The following is a 15,251-nucleotide window of genomic DNA, read 5'->3' as shown; positions in this document are numbered from 1 at the left end:
TTTAAAACTGTTGTTTGTACTTTTGTCTTTAAAAATCTCATCTTCTCTTTTAGTGCTTTCACTTGAGAGCACATTTTCCTCCTTGATTGAGTTCTTTTATCATTGCTACTGTACTACTTGCTATTGTGCAGTGGACTCTTAAGGGTGGCACTTTTGGTATTTAGAAAAATGTGAGGTGCACACAGCATTAATTTGGGGCATCTTGAAAAGCCAGCCACACTCTGCTGGTTTACCTCATGACAGCCTTTTATTGTTGTTGTTTTGGTTTGGTTTTTGAGATAGGATTTTAATGTGCAGTTCAGGCAGGCCTTGAACTCACTTTGTAACCCAGGCTAGCCTTGAACTCACAGCATCCTCCTGCCTCAGCCTCCTAAGTGCTGGGATTAGAGGTGTGTGCCATCATACCCAGCAAGACAGCCCTTGCATTGGGAAAATAAAGGTCCTTTTTCAAATCACATGGAGATTGCTTAATGCTGTCAGCTTCCAAATAGGTAGTTTTCCTTAGAAAAGAACAGTCTACTCTTTTCTCGCCTCCTATGTCCCAATAACTTAGCAGAATTTTTCTCTTTTCTTCAGGTAATTAAACCAGAGAGCAATGACAAAGTAGCAGAAGCTGCCTATGAATCTGAGCTCCCCGAGGAGCTCTGTGGACACCACCTCCCGCTGCAGTCCTTGAGAGGCTATAATGACAGTCCTGATGTGATTATAGAGGCTCAGTACGATGACAGTGACTCAGAAGATGGACATGGTGGCACACAGAATGTGCTGGTGGATGGTGTTAAGAAGCTCTCAGTTTGTAGTCATGATAAAGGTGAGGCCTGGACTGCTGCATGGGTTTGGTGGATAATGAAGCAGTGGGCTTCTCTCTTTGTGACCGAGTGAGTCACACAGCACAATTGGTGTGTTCCGTGTCTAACCTGTGACAAAAATTAGGGGTGGGGCTCCTTGTCAGGCTTCTGCTGCTGGTTCCAAAAGAGGGGACAGAAGTGCTGTCCGGAAGTTTGTGTGGGCAGTAGTTGCTGTTTCCCATTCCTCTAGGCTTTGCCTTGTGTCCATAGCTAGTGCCAACATTCCCAGTGGTCTTCCAGTCTTCCTGTGGGTGATAAGAACAGAATCAAATCTTTAAAATCTCATGCACAAAAATACTGTATTTTACCCTTGATTTTGCTTTAATTCAGTATTAAAAAAATTTCTGTCATTGTACATATGGATCATCCTAAATTTTCTAAGCAGATTATCTTTCGGGAGAATTTTGATTCTAGGCCATAGAGAAAGCCTGTCTAGTTTTCTGTGATTGACATCTAAGTCACGGGTCCTCTGGCTGCAGAGAAAAAAGGAGTTACGAACACATGGGTGAGGAGCTATGCCCAAGGCCCTACCTGACCACACACTAAGGAGCTTGAGGGCGAGGAGCATTTACAAGTGGAGCATTTCACCTTGCCAGTTTCTGAGGGGGTTAAATGGAGGTAGTATGTTTTCCAGTCACACAGAGTTTTGTGTATACTCTGCAATAGAGAAGCTTGAGCAACACTGACCTGGCCAAGCAGACTAGATAATTAGCTTTGTTATCAGGAAGTTTCTGGCACAGCGCCTTGAAAGGCCGAAAGGTATGCCAGACCATTACTGCAGGAGGATATCTAGCAGATGACTTGGGGTAGGAACTGGCCAGCACAGCTACCTGCATCCTGGTGAAAGCTGGAGGTGATTTCAGAAAGTGACTGCAGAAGGATTACCTGGTTTTCTTCCTTGCTCTTGTGACCTGGGCCAGAGAGCATATTCTGAAAGCCTGTATCCCTTTTGATGGCAAATGCCATCCTTCAGAATGAATGCATTGAATGAAGAGGCTTCCACTTCCTCTTTCACTGCCGTGCCCCCAGGCCTGCTGACCCCAGGACATCCAAGTCTGTTATTGTGCAGGTGCATGCTTCAATAACTAGTGGTTTCACAGTTCAGGCCTCAGTGTATTTAATTTGGATGCGAGTCCTTGAAATTTTATTCTTCTGATGTTTCTTTTTTCCTTAAAAATAGTTGAATATTGTGATTCTTTTTAAAGTGCATATGCATTTTGTAAGAGCATCAGAACTGGAAGAGAGGGAAATAACCAAGACTTTAGTAATCAAATTGTTTATCAGCGAGATCATCAAGATGAGATGTTTGCGCAGGACCAAGCCAGCCAACCAAAGTAGACCAAGCATTTGGCTCAAAGCTAGTCCATGGAAACCCAGTGCTGCTAGTTAGGCTTGGAAAGTCCTAGCACCTCTCTTTCCCCTGGGTTGCACACTGGGGGAATAAGACACCTTGCCCTCTCATTAGCAGATACAAATGCAAGAGCAAGAAGTACTAATGGTTCAAGGCCACAGCAGAATTGATGGTTGGATTGGATTCATACAGTTTGCTTCGACCTTCAGGAGCCTTGGTGGCAAGGCCACCTCTTGGTGTGTCATCTGTTCTCCTCCTTCTCCTCCTGTCACAAGTAAATGTCGCTCAACACTCATAAGTCCACATGTCTTTCCCTTCTCTTTTCATGTTCTTGTAGCCCTCTGTTCACCGCGTAGCTTCCGGAGCAGCCCTGACCCCTCCCTCGGAGTTTGTACAGATCTTACTTTCCTGTGAGCCTCTAAATATCAAGTCTGGGAAACCACACGGCTGTTTCTCATTTCTTGCCCTCTTGATATTTAGGAAAATTGCAATTTGCTCTTTAAAACATCACAGCATTTGTAAGCATATTTTAACTAGCTTCTCTTGCTCAGGATAATATAAAATCTGGTTACAGTTAACATGTTAGTACTTTTTGCACCATTTAAGGTTTTGAAATTTGTTATTGAAACAAACCATAACCTTAAGAGCACCATAAATTCTTCCTAAGACTTCTAGAAAGATTCTTTGCTTGTGTTGTGCTTGCATATGCATTTTTAATCCTAGTTCATGCTTGTGTGAAAAGCTTTTTTTGTTTTAATATTGTGTTTCTTTACCTAAAACAACTTATTTTTTTGAGACAGGGTCTCGCTATGCAGTTCAGCCTGGCCTTGGACTCACTTTGTAGTCCAGGCTGGTCTTGAACTCACAAGGATCCTCCTGTCTCAGCCTCCCGAGTGCTGGGATTACAGCAGTGCACCACCATGCCTGGCCCCAAAGCAAATATTACATATTACATGTGTGTGCACTGTTTCTCCGTGTTGGGCCAGGAAATATTTGTATCTTTATGAAAAGCATCAGTTTCTCTGATAGTGAGCATTCAGCCCTGGTTGTCTACAAAACTTCAATCGTTGCATTAAGAAAATAGTTCTGTGAATCTCAGACCCTTTCCTCTAGGGAGGCGGCAGGGAGTGTGTGTCACCCAGCATTCATGGAGTGACTGTGATGGTAGTGATGCTCTGCTGGGCCCACTTCATGCAAAAGTGACTCTTGTTCCCTCCTAGTGCCTTTCTTCCTGGGCCGGGTGTGTTGTGTGGTCCTCTGTCTCTGATACTTGGGGACCTCTTCAAGAGTCCTTCCCTGCAGAAGTCTACTGCTCCCTCTTTCCTCCCTCTTCTCCCCACAGCTGACTCCAGAGCTGCTGTGTTTGGCCATGAGAAGGTTACTCCTAATTGCAGTGATTCACATGAATTACTTGGCAGTGAAGTCTTTTTATCTCATTGCACGAAGACTCCATTATATTGCCTCTGTGTCAAGACACCTCTGCTGTGGGTTTTCAGTGAAGCGTTCATGGCTGCCTCATCTCTGCGGTGGTGTTTCCAGATGGCAGCTGTCCCTGGGTCCTGGCCTGACTACTACCCTCCATCCTCCTGTGTCACTTCACAGAGCATGGGAACTGCAGAGGCGAGCGCACTGTCAGCCTGCCATGTCCTGTTTGTCCGTCTCCTCACCATAGCCTCTGTCTTGTTTAGCAGCAGGGGTTTGAGGGTCAGAAACAGTACATCGCACACAGGGCGTGACTTCAGCTTATCTTGAGGTTTTATTTATCCATTGTTTATTTTTATTAGTCCATGTGTGTAGTACACAATGACCACATTCATCGTGGAAGTAGTGGATGCACAGAGCACATCTTGGATTTACTGTTCATCCCTGTCGGCATATTCATGAATGAGAGTCCTTTGCAGATTTTGTGATCCTGAGTGTCATTTAACTTTAAACAGCCCCTTTTCCGCAAATGGGTTTTTGTGTTTGTAGATATTATCTACTGATATTCCTATAATTGAATTAGAACTAAGACATTTTAAAATATTATTGCAAAATAAAGATACATGAATTGTGTTTCTGTGTACATTTAAGGATAATTTTTGGTGTTAGAATAATGATTTGTTGAATATCAATGAGGTCAATATAGTTACAACAGCTGTAACTATAGTGCAAATACTCTTAGCCTCTGAATGCACTTACTTAGTCATACTTTAAATCTAGTATCTAGAAAATTCTAGAAAAGACAAGAACTCGTAAGCATTCAGCATGGTCCTGTAAAGGCCTGCAGTCCGTGTGGTCTGCTGCCTGACAGCACTGTGGTGATCATTCGGCTTGCTCAGTTTGCTGACCCCCACATTACTGTCTGGAAGGCATCGAGTGAAAAAGGCAGAGAAAGCCTGGGTGTGAGAGAGGTTTTTAGCTTTGAACACCCACTGATAGCGCCTTGGGCTTGGAGAACCTCTGCTGAAGTTGATAGTTGAGGCAGGGTGGGATCTTAGTGAGCATTTTAATTATTTTTTATGATTTGGAAATTCAGGATTTTTTTTTGTTTTTGAGTCTTACTATGTGGTAGTCAAGTTCAAGGTTAGACCTTGAACCTCCTATGTTGCCCAGCCTGGCCTTGAACTTGTGATTTTCCTGCGTCTGCCTCTCAAAGAGCTGGGGTTATAAATGTGGACCACCACATCTGGCTTCACTGTTTTAGTTTTAGATGATTACTAGATTTTTTTTTTTGTGGAAGGCTAATATTTTGTTCAGGTGTGGGTCTTTTATGGGACTGTTCATACCTTATTTTGCTGTTCGTACCCTGGTCTGTGTGCATCTTATTTTTTAAATTTTTGTTAGTACCTGTTTGCAGTGGATAGGTAGTATAACATCTGTTGTGGGGAGCTGGTATAGGTACATAATGCACCTTAATTCTTCTTTTCATCCCAGTCCCTGTCTCTCAGTCCCATTCTCTTTTGCACAAGATATTAACTTCCCAAGCCTCCATATGTTGTCTTAACGGGACAATGAATGCTATTGTTATTTCTAATAATGAATGCTATTGTTATTTCTAATAATTTTGTTGTTGGTTGTTTTGACATGCAAAATATAAAATAATTTATCTGCAAATAATTTTGCGACCTCTCATTTATCACCCTATTTCAATGGCTGTCTCTTTAAGAACTGTTCTATAACAGTGGCGACTGCCTTATTCTGGCCTTTATTGGGAATGCTTCCAGCATTCCATGCCACCAAGCACAGCGCTGCACCATGTGTCTTCTCTTTTACTAAAAGATTGTCATGAGTGGATATAGAATCTCTTTATATGCCTTTCGAGCCTCTTTGGCCTCTTAGTATGATGAGGTAAAATCCCACATAATTCTTGTATCCTTCCTATGACCATGGCCCTCATTTGTCATGGTACATGACATGGTTGTAAGTTAGTTACACTCGTCACTAATTTATTTATGATTTTGGAATTGTAGTAAAAAATGAGATTAGTCTATACAGTGTCTTCTTATTGTGCTATCTCTATTGTATTTTGGCATTAGGCTCTGTTAACTTTAGAGATAGAATTAGGAAGCCTTTTCCTTTCTTCCCTTCTCTTGTTTTTTTCTTTTCTTCATTGCTTTGGAAGATGTTAGAACAGCATTGTGAGTGATCAAGTATTCCCAGTGTTGAAACATTGAAAGAAAAGACAGCTACATTGAAAGAAGCATGAGTAGGGCTGGGGATTTAGCTCAGTGATATAAGCGCCTGCCTTGCAAGCATGCAGTCCTGAGTTCAATCCCTGGTACTGATTAAAAAAAGAAGCATGAGATGGAGCTTTTTTCTTAGTAGCATTCTTGATCTCTGATGACTTGATTTCTATAGTTTCTTTTCTTGTATTCATTTTGATAATCTGCACTTCACAGAAGATCATGCGTTTAAAATACGTGCTTTCCTCTATACCTGGGTCATACACTTTTCAGTTTCCCCCAGTTTTTCCGAAGCTGAGACTTTTCTTACTATTTTTGTTTCTCATAGTAATTTCTAGTTTCACCTTTTATTACTGAAGACTTTCTCTTAGACATAGCAAGTGGTCACCTGCACTTGTAGATGCAGATTGGAGTTCACGACACACTGTTGAGCTGGAGTTGTGGTTTGGGGCACCCTTGAAGAACCCCTGTATCCTGAGAGTTCCTACAGGACTCTTGGAGACGCGGCCTTGCCTGCTCTGCTGCCACCTGGGTTTGCTTTTTTTTTGAGCAAGAAACAAAAACCTCTGTGAGTTTAAAAAACATTTTTATTGTAAACTCACATAGTGTAAAAGTTGCCATGGTAACCCTTTGAGTATATAATTTAGTGGTACTGATAGCGTGCCCTGTGCCGTACAGCCATTACTACTGTTTTCAAAGTCTGTCATCACCCGAAACAAAAGCTTCCTAACAACTAAGCAACGACCCTTCATCTCCCTTTCCACCCCGTCCCTGATAACCCCTTACCTACGCCTGGCTACAGAAATTTTCCTATCAAGGTATTTCTTTAAGTGAAATTAGGCAATATTTGTTCTTTTGTGTCTGATTTATTTCACAGCTTAATTTTTTCAAGGTCCAGTCGTGTCTTACCAGGAATGAGAGTGTCCCCTTTTTCTGTAGCTGAATAGTATTCCACTAGGGGCTGGGGATTTAGCTCAGTGGCATAAGCGTCTGCCTTGCAAGCAGGCAGTTGTGAGTTCGATCCCTGGTACCGATAAAAAAAAGAAAAAGACAAAAAAAAAAAAAAAGAATAGTATTCCACTTGCATGTGCTACATTTTGTTCATCTGTGGCTGTGGGTATTTGAGTTGTTTGTACCTTTCAGCTATTGAGTAGTTTGAATAATGAATCATGAGGAAGTGGATATAGGTGTGCAAGTGTCTGAGTCTCTGTTTTAATTCTTGTTACGCCTGTATACAAATGAGTAGAATTGCTGGATCATGCATATTCAGCTTTTTGATGAATGCAAGAGCTTTTAAAAGGGAATTTTCACAGAGAGTAACTGGTAGAGGGTTAACAGAAATAGAAAATCAGGGTGAGTTGTGAGAAATCTTGAAATAATAATTGCATCTGTTCTTTATTGAAGTAGCACTGGATCTCCTTTTCAGGATTATTCGTCTACTTCCTTCTTTTCCTTTTCAATCCTGGAGTCATTCCTGCTTGCTTTCCTGTTTCTCCTTCACAGCAGCAGACCTGAGCCTGGGGCTGTAGGACATTCTTCTAACATTCCAAGTGATTGATCTGCTAGAGCTCCCTCATCCCCGCAGCTCCCGGCACCGCAGGAAGACTTGCCTGCAGCCCTCTTGCTAGTGTGTTTAGCGTGAAATCACTGGAACACAAGCTAAAGGAAATAATCTCTCATACTAGTGTGAAATCACTGGAACACAAGCTAAAGGAAATAATCTCTCATAAATGCCGTTCATCCTGTTGTCTGGAATGGGGGCCCACGAGCCTGTAGCTCGTCACTCACTGAGCACCTACCTTTCTCCTCCCAAGGAGAGGGAAGACCGGAAGGCCCCTGGAGTTTCTGTCCCTAGGTCCTTGCTGCACACTTTCAGCTTCCCTTTGGCTCCTGGGTTGTTCTGTGACCCCCTTGCCTTGGGCTGACTAGCGATGAAAAAGGAAGAACAAGTTGCTGAGTGATGGCGTCCTTTCCTCCTCATTTCCCCTGCTGCACTCACTAGACAGCAGTCACTTGTGGGCTTTCCTGCCAGGGTCCCCAGAGTCTCCCCTCTGGCCCTTCCCAGGCCAGACCAGTCCATGCTGGTGCTGGGTGTGAGTGCAAGGCTCCTCCCACCTGCGGTGCCATTACAGTGGGAAGGGCAGGCTTCCTGGGCAGGCCTGCAGGATGGCATGCTCTTCCTGACCTTTGATGCTCGGCCCCTTGTGGTCCTCAATGGGCTGCCATGTGTTATTATGAAGACTTCATGACACTGAGTGACGCCATGTGTTATTACGAAGACTTCATGACACTGAGCGAGCACAGTAAATTTGCTTTTAGCTCACAGGGTGAATTCCAATCTGTTGGTCCTAATGATGTTCACCCATCAGATAACCTGGCTTTTTCTTGCTGATTAGAAGAGCTAATTAACAGATACTTCTGTGATTTTTAAAAAGTATAAGAAAATTATTCATAGATATAGTTGTTATTAAAAGTACTTTGAAGTGTGAGCTTCTAGGTAGAAATGAATTTTTAAAAATCTGTTTTAAAAATCTGCTGTGCTCAAAAGGTTAGAAGCCACTGATCTAGTTCAACCCTTTTGTTTTACAGGCAAGGAAACTGAGGCTCAGAGAAGTTGCATGGCTTGTCCAGTGCCCCAAAGGAAGGTAGTGAGTTTGTAAAGAAAAATACCTACACCGGTTTCTCCCATAGGTTATGTTGTTTAAAGAGCAAATCGGGTCATCTCTGTGAGAATGTCTTACGCATTTTTCACTGCCCTTCTAGTGTATGTTTCTCCTTCTTGTCTTCTGTTCACCGCTTTTTCATCGGGGCATCGATTTGCTCCTTCCCCAGATCCCATGCACCTCACGCGCAGTTGATGCTGCTATCGGACTGGCCTTGGTGGCCTGACCCAAGCCATGGTGTCCTTGGTGACCTGTGCCAGCAAGACCCCTGTGCTTCCCTGTAGTGTAGTGCTAGCCACATGTGGCTGTCAAGTGTTTGAAATCGGACTGGGGTGAGCAAGGAAGTGAAATTCACATGGTATCTCATTTTAGTTAAACAGCTCCCTGTGGTTAGTAACTGCAGTATCTCTCCGTTGCCTCTTCCCACTGGCTTGTGACCTAAGCGGTACAGTCAGGGGGAGCCCTCCTTAGCACTCCGGGATAGACACAGTTTCTCGCCAGGTGTGGATATGATCAGGGTACTGTGAGCATCTTTCCCACGACCTGCTCAGTATTGTAGGTGGAAAAGTGGGGCATCAGAAAAGCCTGGGCCCTGCCCTGGGCCCTGGGTCAGCAGATACTGAAGCCCTCCCTGCCTCTGGATTCAGTGATATGAGCCAGTGAGTCACCTGTGTTAGTAAGCCAGGGGATTTGGGTTTTTCTGTCATTTTGGCTACGAGCAGCCACACAGATACAAAAGTTCTGGCAGGTTTGGTGCTTTTGAGTGTGACAGGTGTTCTTATGGGCCGGAGAGAGCTGGGCTGTGAAGGGTATGTGAACTAAGCTGCAGCTCATGGATGGATCATTTTTCTGGCTCCAGGGTTTTCATCTGTAAATGGGCATTGCACTGTTTTATACCTCCAGAACAGGAGCTCAAGTGGGATGTGCAGGATTGACTTTGTTTCACGTTAGGGAAAGTCAGATGAATGCAAGATGAAATCTAGGTGTGAGGCCTTGAAATGTACTCAGTCCTTCAGAGGAGAGACAGTGGTAGTGCCCTAGCCTGCTCTAGACCCTGTTAGTGGGACTTGCCCCTCCTAAAATGGTAAATGGTGTATGACTATGCTGCCAGGATCTGGATTTATCCACGAGTGGACTCCTGACTGCTGGAGAACCAGCACTTTGACAGGCCTGTGACCCCAGGCTGCAGTGCTGCATGGAATCAGGGAACTAAGTTATCAGGGAACAGAGGTGCTGGTAAGCAGACAGTGTCCTAGAGAAAACAGATTTGCAGGGGGAGGGTCCTTTCAGAGAGGAAGGCGACAGGGTAAGGGAGGGGTAGAGGAAGAGGGAGGGAGGAAAAGAAGATGATATGTTGCCTAGGGCCGGAAGGGGAGTAGGCTTGCTGGGTGGAGAGGTGAAGAATATTCTGGGTGTGAGCAGCTGCAGAGGTGAGGGAAATGAGCCTGCCAGGGTAGGCTGTGGAGAGGCAGGTGGAGCTTTGCAGAGCCTCCTGTGTCTGCGAGGGGTTCTAGAAAGGAGACTAGGGCAAGCATGTACCAAAACAGTACCAGAAAGGAGGCTGACTGTTAAAGGAGTGGAGGAGTGGAGGAGTGGAGCAGTGGGGCGGGGGCGTGACTAAGGATCAGTGTGACCTCAGCAGTGAACTAGGGTACAACGGGAGTAAGGCGGCTCCATGCTGAGGCTGACAGAGTTCGCTAGTGGATCAGATGTGAGACGTGGTGCAGGAGAATTCAAGAATGAAGGTAACGTGATCTCTAGCAGCACAGCTGCATAGCTAACTGACATTCTGAAGTGAAAAGAAGACTAGAGATGAGAAGGGCTGTGGGTTCAGGTTCTGATCCTGTGATGAGTTTGAGTTTTGTTGGGGACATTCTGGTTGAGACACCAGTAGATGACTGAAAACAGAAGCATAGGCCCATAAGAAGGATTGTGAGAGTTCCCCAGCTGAACTTTAATAACTGAACCTATGGGAAATTAGCGAGCGTCTCAGGTTGCTGGGTTACAGCTGGAATTGCTCGACGTGCTCACTGGCCTGGAAAGCTGTGGACAGGGAAAGCTCAGGGCCCAGGAAGCCATTGGGCACCAACCACAGCAGAGAGGCTAAGAGCCTTGTACAAGTGCTAGAAGACAAGTATTTGGGAGTAAGAAGAAGTGACGAGGATTTTTAAGTGCTGAAAGTCTCTCTTACAGTGGATGTCCGCTGATTGAAGGCTCCTCCATTTAAAAAGACTAATTCTCATAATTCTTTAGAAGCAGCCTATACCCAGGGAAGGGACCCTCCCCCTTTTATATTTATTTCCAGGGAATGGAAGAGAGGATTTGGGGCTTATTGTACATAATGTGTCCAGAAACTTAGGGGTAAGCTCCACACAGGCCCCCTCACTTGTCTCTTCCCACTTTTGGAGGCAATTTGTGGAGTTTAGTCCAGGCCTCCTGGCTCTGATGGAAGGGAAGCATCTCTGTCCTTCTTTTCCTCCTGGTCAGCGTCGTCCTGGCTTACCTGGTTGAGTCATGAATTTATGTAACTTGGTACTTAACCTCCTCCCCTAAGGTTTTGTGTGTGTTTCCTGTTAGAGACCCTTTTATTACCACTGTGCAGATTACGTGTGCCTGCAGATTCATCTTGTTGGCACTGATTCTCCTTTGGATCACTTGAAATAATTCCCAGTTCCTTTGAGAATGACCAGGAAGGTGGTTCCAGTCATGCAGCGACACGTCAAGGGGAATCTGCCTGCCTAACAGACTTGGAGGATGAGAATTACAGCCTGCTGAGATTTTCAAAGAGTGTTCAAGATTCTGCGTCAACCTGTTGGAGAAAAGCTGGGCCGAGTGCTGCCGGATGGGGAGAGGGAAGTAAAGGCTGCCGCCCTGCAGTTCTAGGAAGTCCATTGTTAATATCCAACAGTGGAAAACTGTCCCTGGGCTTCAGCCAGTGCTTCAAACCAGAAACCAAAAGCACCTTACTAAAAACGTGACTGTGCCACCCTTGTCCTTTACATGGAGCCAGTCTTTCACCTGGCACACCCTTTCTGTAGTGCCCTGAGCCACAGCTCGGTCACACAGTAAAGTCCTTCTTTGCTCCTCTGCTGACAAACCTCACTGGGCCAGCGCCCTGCTCTGACTGCTCTGTTCTAGCCAGGGCAGTGCTGGGAATGGAACCTACAAGGCCCAGCTCCAATGATCCTTTCAGGCCTCCACCTCCAGCCCTGCTGGCACCTGCTGCTGTGGCTCAGGCTGCTCCTCTGTGGCCTCTGCAGTTCACCTGGGCCATGCTACACCTTAGTTGAAGCATGGATGCTCCCTGGACCACCTGGTGTGGTGGGGCCAGGATCCAGACCTGCCTGGCTGGCCTTGTTTGCTCCTTCCTGGGAAAGAGGGTTCCAACAAAATGTGGCAACACTTAGTAGGAAAAAAGTACTGAACTGGTGCTTTTGCCAGTCATTCTTACCTCTGAGTGTGTTTTCCTTATTTGTAAAAAATCTTTGTCATAAATACCTGCTTTGACTGTTTAACATGTTGCATAAATCAAATGAGGTAATGGAAGGCAGAATGCCTTGAAAAAAAATAAAGCCCAGCATTTCCCAATCAGTTTTTGAAGCTTGTTGCCCCCGATCAGGACCCCCCTGTAGAGTTTACAGGACCCCTGGGCAGAGGTTCTCAGGGCACCTGGTGTCCTTGATGAATCCAAATGACTTTTTGGCTGCTGCTATCCACCAGTGCCTCCAGCCTGCCTCAGAGCCTTTGCTCTGGAACCTGCCGCTCAGACCTCAGGCCCACGCTGGACTTCGCGTTGTTTCTTCCGTCTTCTGCCCTATGTGCCTGTGTCTTCTGTCTTTTGCCGCGAATGCTTCTCAGTGTTCTGGCATCTCCTGCTAAAATGCCTCCTGTTCTCCCAGTACCACCTGTCACTTTAGACATGCGTTTGTTTTCTGTTGCTGTGTAACAAACTGCCAGAGTCTTAGTGGCTAGAAACAATACATTTGCTAGCTGAGTTTCTGTGAGTCACTACTCGGGACAGCTCATCTTTGTCCTCTATGGGTTCTTCATAGGCTGCAGCCTTCATTGTATGGAGGCCCGACTGGGGAGGTGTCTTTCTATGCTTCTGGCTATCGGCTCTCCGGTTCCATGCAGGCTTTGGGCGGGGGACCTCAGCTTCTTGCCGGCTCTTGGCCAGAGGCTGTCCTCAGTGGCTTTGTACACTGGCCTGTCTGTATGGCAGCTGGTTTTATGAGATCAAGAGAGAGTCAGCTGTTAAGGCAGAAGTCACAGGACCAGGATTGGAGCTCAGAGGTGGAGCTTTTTTCCAGTATACATGAGGTTCTGACTTCCATCCCCATCACCACCAGGACAACGCAGAAGTATAGAAAAGATGGAAGGAAGTTGCAGCCCTAGGACCCCCAGCTGTGGTGGTGACATCCCGTCGTCCTTGCTATATTTTGTTGGCTGGCCCTGCCCAGAGCTGAAAGATGAGGGTTACATAAAGACCTGGAAGCTGGAGGTTGTTGAGGGCAATCTGAAGTTTGATATTCCCTTTGTGGCCGTAATGTCATCCACAAAATGTGTAATCATTCCCTTTCATGAATTTACAGCTACTTTTTTCCAGTTTACAATTTATAGTTGGTATTTTTAAGGTTGATTTTTTGTTGTTGTTTTGTTTTCTTTTTGTTTTTTGAGACAGAGTCTCACTATGTAGTGCAGACTGACCTGGAACTCACTATGTAGGTCATGCTCACCTTGAACTTGTGGTGATCCTCCTGCCTCAGCCTCCCAAGTGCTGGAATTACAGGTATATGACACCATGCCTGGGTTGGATTTTTAAAAAAATTTCTCTCATTCATGGTTTTTGGTCATGTTTAATCCATTTGCATTCCCCAGAATGTTTCTGTGTTGGTAACTATTCTACAAAAGACTCTCTTTCCTTCCTTTGGCTTGGAAGAAGAGCCAAACCAGTCTCTTCCTGTGTTAGACATGGGTTCTGTTTCTCTGCAGCACCCATACAGCAGCTATTAGAAAACCTGGAGATTTGCTGGTTTGGCAGCAAAACAATAATGGATCTGTGTCTCTGTGACCTGGCTGGAACCATCCATGGTAGCCTAATTTGCTTTCAGAGCCAGAGCCTGTTTCCTGATTAAGGAGAAACAGTTTTCCATCAAAGATGGAGACAACACGACCTGTTTTTGCAAGTTACATTGTTCTCTTTCCCGGGGAGCTAGATAGGTCTCAGAAATGATGCTTTGCATGTAAACTAGTTTACTCCTCTTCAAACTATCTGACTTCCTTTCCCAAGCAGTGATCACTCTTTGTCCTGCTATTTCCAGATCACAGCAAATGAACTGGAAAAGAGGACTCGCCTCTGGGGAGGCAGTGTTTTAATTCTTCTCTTCTCGCCCAAGCGGTGACTGGATCTCATTACTGCTGCTGCAGATGCTCAGTGGGGTGCATGTGGGGCATATGTTAAGAGGCTGGGCATGGGGCTCTGTTATCTTCCTGATATCTGGGGGCCTGCAGGCTGGAGATGCATGACTCTGTGTAGCCCATCGGCCTGTGCTTGGAGGCCAGTCTCAGCCCAGACCTCACGGATGGTTTATAGCCTTTCTCATCATTTGCAGTTTTGGTAGCCAGTCCCTAGAAGGCAGTAAACAAACACCCGGCTGGTTTCAGTAAACAGAAACCAGGCAGTTTCAATAAACACTGCATTTCTAGTGTTGAACTGCTCGGATTACAGAAGGTCATCCCCTTAAGAAATCTCAGCTCAAAGTCAGTTTGAAACGTAGAGGGCTCATTGCTCTGTTGAGAAAGATGTAGCTATAGATGGAAGCACATGAGTGTACGTACCTGCTTTTGGGGTCTTCTGGGAGCCATGAGGCTGAAAGGCAATTAAAGCTTTAGTAGAGAGAAATTTAAAGTTGTTTCTCCTGGGCAAGAGGAGGATTTGGAGCAGAGAGTGCTCTGAGGAGAGCAGGGGCACGTTAAGTAAGCACAGTTGGCAGCTGGCGATGGAGAGGGGTGCGGAGCCGTGTCTGGGAAGACGACCTGGTGGGGGATTCGGGTTTGAGTCCCAAAGCCCTGCTCCCCAGAGCTGAGTCCCAGCTCGATAGCCTGAGGAGGAGGATACCCACATTTCTTCAGAACAAGGGCTTGGTGCTGATCGCCCACCTGCCTGCGCATTAAGGCAGTGCAGGGAAACTGGGGAGGCAAGGGCTTCCCTCTTATTTCTCTTCATTCACGTGACCCTTTATGGCTCTGAACTCCCTAAGGCTTCTTTCCTCAGTCCTTGTCCTTGTGTGAACTCTCAGATGACATGGTCACCTAACTGATATTCCCAGCCTCCATTCCAGATGGAGAACCTGTCTCCAGCTGGGCAGAGGACATCAGCAAGCTTAAGTCTCACTGTCGCTCCAAACACGAAAATGTGCCCCAAATAGAGTTGCTGGATTCCCCTAGTTCCTATCACTCACACACACCTCATGTCACGTTTTCTTTTCCATTCCCATTTCCGTCAATGCTGTTCAGATCACGGAGGTATTGTGGCATCATGGGAAGGAGTGTGCTGTTGGCATTCATAAGACTTAGGTTTGAATCCTGCTTCCGTCACGTTCTAGGTGGTATCCATGGGCAGGTATGTTATTTGATTGTTGTGAGCCTGTTTATCTATCTCTGAAAGTGGCAGATCCCCTCATCACTGTCCCCGGACCTGTGGAGAGCATAAATGCGGTAGTGC

The 15,251-nt window shown here is 45.6% G+C and overlaps 1 protein-coding gene across 3 annotated transcripts in view; it reads left to right on the top strand.

Annotated features, from left to right (window-relative positions):
* Dis3l2 (DIS3 like 3'-5' exoribonuclease 2) overlaps window positions 1-15,251 on the top strand; it is a 266,965-nt gene that overhangs the window by 93,936 nt on the left and 157,778 nt on the right. For all 3 annotated transcript variants that reach the window (XM_063237106.1, XM_003474416.4, XM_013157595.2), the window contains one exon: window positions 577-811. In XM_063237106.1, coding sequence (XP_063093176.1) covers window positions 577-811 — 235 coding nt within the window. The remainder of the gene's footprint in view (window positions 1-576; window positions 812-15,251) is intronic.

Source organism: Cavia porcellus, unplaced genomic scaffold (assembly GCF_034190915.1).
Source record: "Cavia porcellus strain 051 isolate PalLab524CR breed Dunkin Hartley unplaced genomic scaffold, mCavPor4.1 scaffold_26, whole genome shotgun sequence".
Lineage (NCBI taxonomy): Eukaryota > Metazoa > Chordata > Mammalia > Rodentia > Caviidae > Cavia > Cavia porcellus.
The sequence above is the reverse complement of the archived record's forward strand: the minus strand, read 5'-3'. Positions and strand labels throughout refer to the sequence as shown.